This window comes from Hyaena hyaena, unplaced genomic scaffold, assembly GCF_003009895.1.
Source record: "Hyaena hyaena isolate Hyena2069 unplaced genomic scaffold, ASM300989v1 scaffold_2692, whole genome shotgun sequence".
In the NCBI taxonomy this organism is placed as follows: Eukaryota; Metazoa; Chordata; class Mammalia; order Carnivora; family Hyaenidae; genus Hyaena; species Hyaena hyaena.
The window spans coordinates 1-2,392 of record NW_024083330.1 but is presented as its reverse complement, the minus strand read 5'-3'; the positions used below and the strand labels follow the sequence as shown (position 1 = coordinate 2,392).

At 46.5% G+C, this 2,392-nt stretch overlaps 1 protein-coding gene across 1 annotated transcript; it reads right to left on the bottom strand.

Moving 5' to 3' along the window:
- Window positions 1-811: 811 nt before the first annotated feature.
- LOC120227658 (putative olfactory receptor 2B8) lies at window positions 812-1,762 on the bottom strand. Its single transcript, XM_039225728.1, has one exon. It carries the CDS (start codon window positions 1,754-1,756, stop codon window positions 812-814), a length of 945 nt encoding a protein of 314 aa, XP_039081659.1. The 5' UTR covers window positions 1,757-1,762.
- Between the last annotated feature and the right edge of the window lie 630 nt (window positions 1,763-2,392).

Here is a 2,392-nt window from a genome sequence, read left to right as displayed (position 1 = left end):
AGGTTAGGTAAGGTTCATTCTACTTGACTAAGTATTATTAATATCATAAGTGCTGTATACTCTACTGGTTTAGTGCACTGGAAAGAAGTAACATAGCCCATTTGCAATATAACGGTGATCATGTGTGAAAGAAACACAGATCTTTATGTGATTATTTAGTATCATAGTATTCTGTTAATATCTAGCTTGTTTCAAACTTATTAAAATTAAGTGATTTGAAGTACTTCATGCAATGAAAGTGGAAGCAGCTTCAGGGTAAAGTCTGATGACTTTTCACATGTTGTGCACCCTCTATCAACAGCGCTCAGACCCATGATCAGAATATAAGCAGAATCCCAGAATTCTCCTCTCCCATTTCTCCTTCCAATCATGACTCTTCTGGGCAACCACTATGCTGACTTCCAATACTACAAATTCATTGTCCCTGCTTTTGAATTTCACATGAATTAAAAGTAAATTTTATACAATTCAATTTGAATAGTATGAAGTGTTTTGTATCTGGCTTCTTTCACTCAACAATGTGTTTGTGAGAGTCATTCATCCTTTCATATGTAGTTATTATTTGTTTCTTCTCATTATTGTATATATTCCAGTAGAGGATATGTCATAGCTTATTTTTAGATTATTTTATCGGACCCATATTCTCCCCACTAGAAGGTTGAGCTCCATGGAGACAGGGGTGTTTGTTGTGATTGCTGATATATCTGCAATATCCCTGGAACAATGCCTTAGACAGAGCAGGTGCTTTATAAAAATTTGTTGACCTAAGTGAAAACTGGGTTGTAGTCGCCCAGAATCTGCAAATCCTGTATTAGCTTCCTCTGGAGCCTGTAGTTCTTCTCACCAGTCTCCTCAGTGCCCCCTTGACCTCCTGGTTCCTCAGAGTGTAAATGAGGGGATTCAGTAGGGGAGTCACCAGAGTGTAGAAGAGCGCAATGCTTTTGTTCACATCCTGCGAATAGCTGGAGGGAGGCTGGAGGTACATGGAGATGAGTGTGCCAAAGAAGATGACCACCACCATCAGGTGGGAACCGCAGGTTCCGAAGGCCTTCTGCCTGCCCTGGGCCGACTTGATCTTCAGGACGGCCCTGGTGATGTGGCCATAGGACACTAAGATGAGTGACAGGGGCACCACGAGGAAGAAGACACTGACGGCAAAGAGTTCAGCCTCGTTGGTGGAGGTGTCGGCACAGGCCAGCTTGAGCATCACAGGAACTTCACAGAAGAAATGGTCCACCTGGTTTCTCCCACACAGGGGCAGGGTCATGGTCAGCGCCGTCTGTAGCACCGAGTTGCCGAACCCTGTGACCCAGGCAGTTAGCACAAGGCGCAGGCAGAGCTGCGGATGCATGATAGTCAGGTAGTGCAGTGGGCGGCACACAGCGGCGTAGCGGTCATAGGCCATGACAGACAAGAGCACACACTCCACGCCCCCGAGCCCCAGGGCGATGAAGAGCTGGGTCACGCAGCCACCATAGGTGATGGTCTTGTCCCGACCCTTGAGGTTGGCCAGAGTCTGAGGGACGGTGCAGGTGGTCAGACAAAGGTCCATGAAAGAGAGGTTGGAGAGGAAGCAATACATGGGGGTGTGCAGGCGAGGGTCCAGCAGTGACAAGAGTATAATGGTGCCATTGCCTAGAAAGCTCAGGAAGTAGCCTATCAGGATGACCAAAAAGAGAGGTGTCTCCAGGTGAGGGCTGTTGGAGAAGCCCAGGAGGAGGAATCCTGAGGGGGTGCTGCCATTAGCTCCTTCCATTGCCCTCTGCCTGCACAGTCAGCAGGACTCGCCTCTTTTCTCCTGCAGCTTCAATCCAGCTCTGTTTCCCCAGAGTGGGTGTGTGGAGTCTGGTGGGGCATTTGAGAGTTTGCACAGACCCTTCGTTGTTGGGGAGCGAGGGGGTGAGAAGCAGCCACTGAACAGGAGCAAGTACTGTGTTTCAGGCACTGCCTTAGGTGTGTGCGCACTTTCTCCCCACGACTGTCTGAGGGTGGCACTTTCCTCATCTCTGTTGAATAGACGAGGGAAGTGAGCGTGAAGAGGTTCAGTAATTTTCCCAGGGACACTCACCAGGGTTCACACTGACTCCACAACATGGGCTGTTGACCAGCAGGGACACTTTTCATGATTGCATGAACTCTGAAGTAAGCGTAGTTTCTTTAAAAAAAAATTAATATTTCTGAGTAATTTGCAAATTTGCACTGTCCCATCCCTCTATCTTTGTTTTCCATCAAAAACTGAAATACATGAGAGTGGCTTCCGTACTTCTGTTTTGTGGGGAGAAAAAATATGTTTTCTGAAAATGCATAGATAGTGAAATTTACTGTTACCATTTTTTGTAAAAGGGGAACAATACATTTTAATGCATAAACTAATGGAATCTTTGGGGATGGA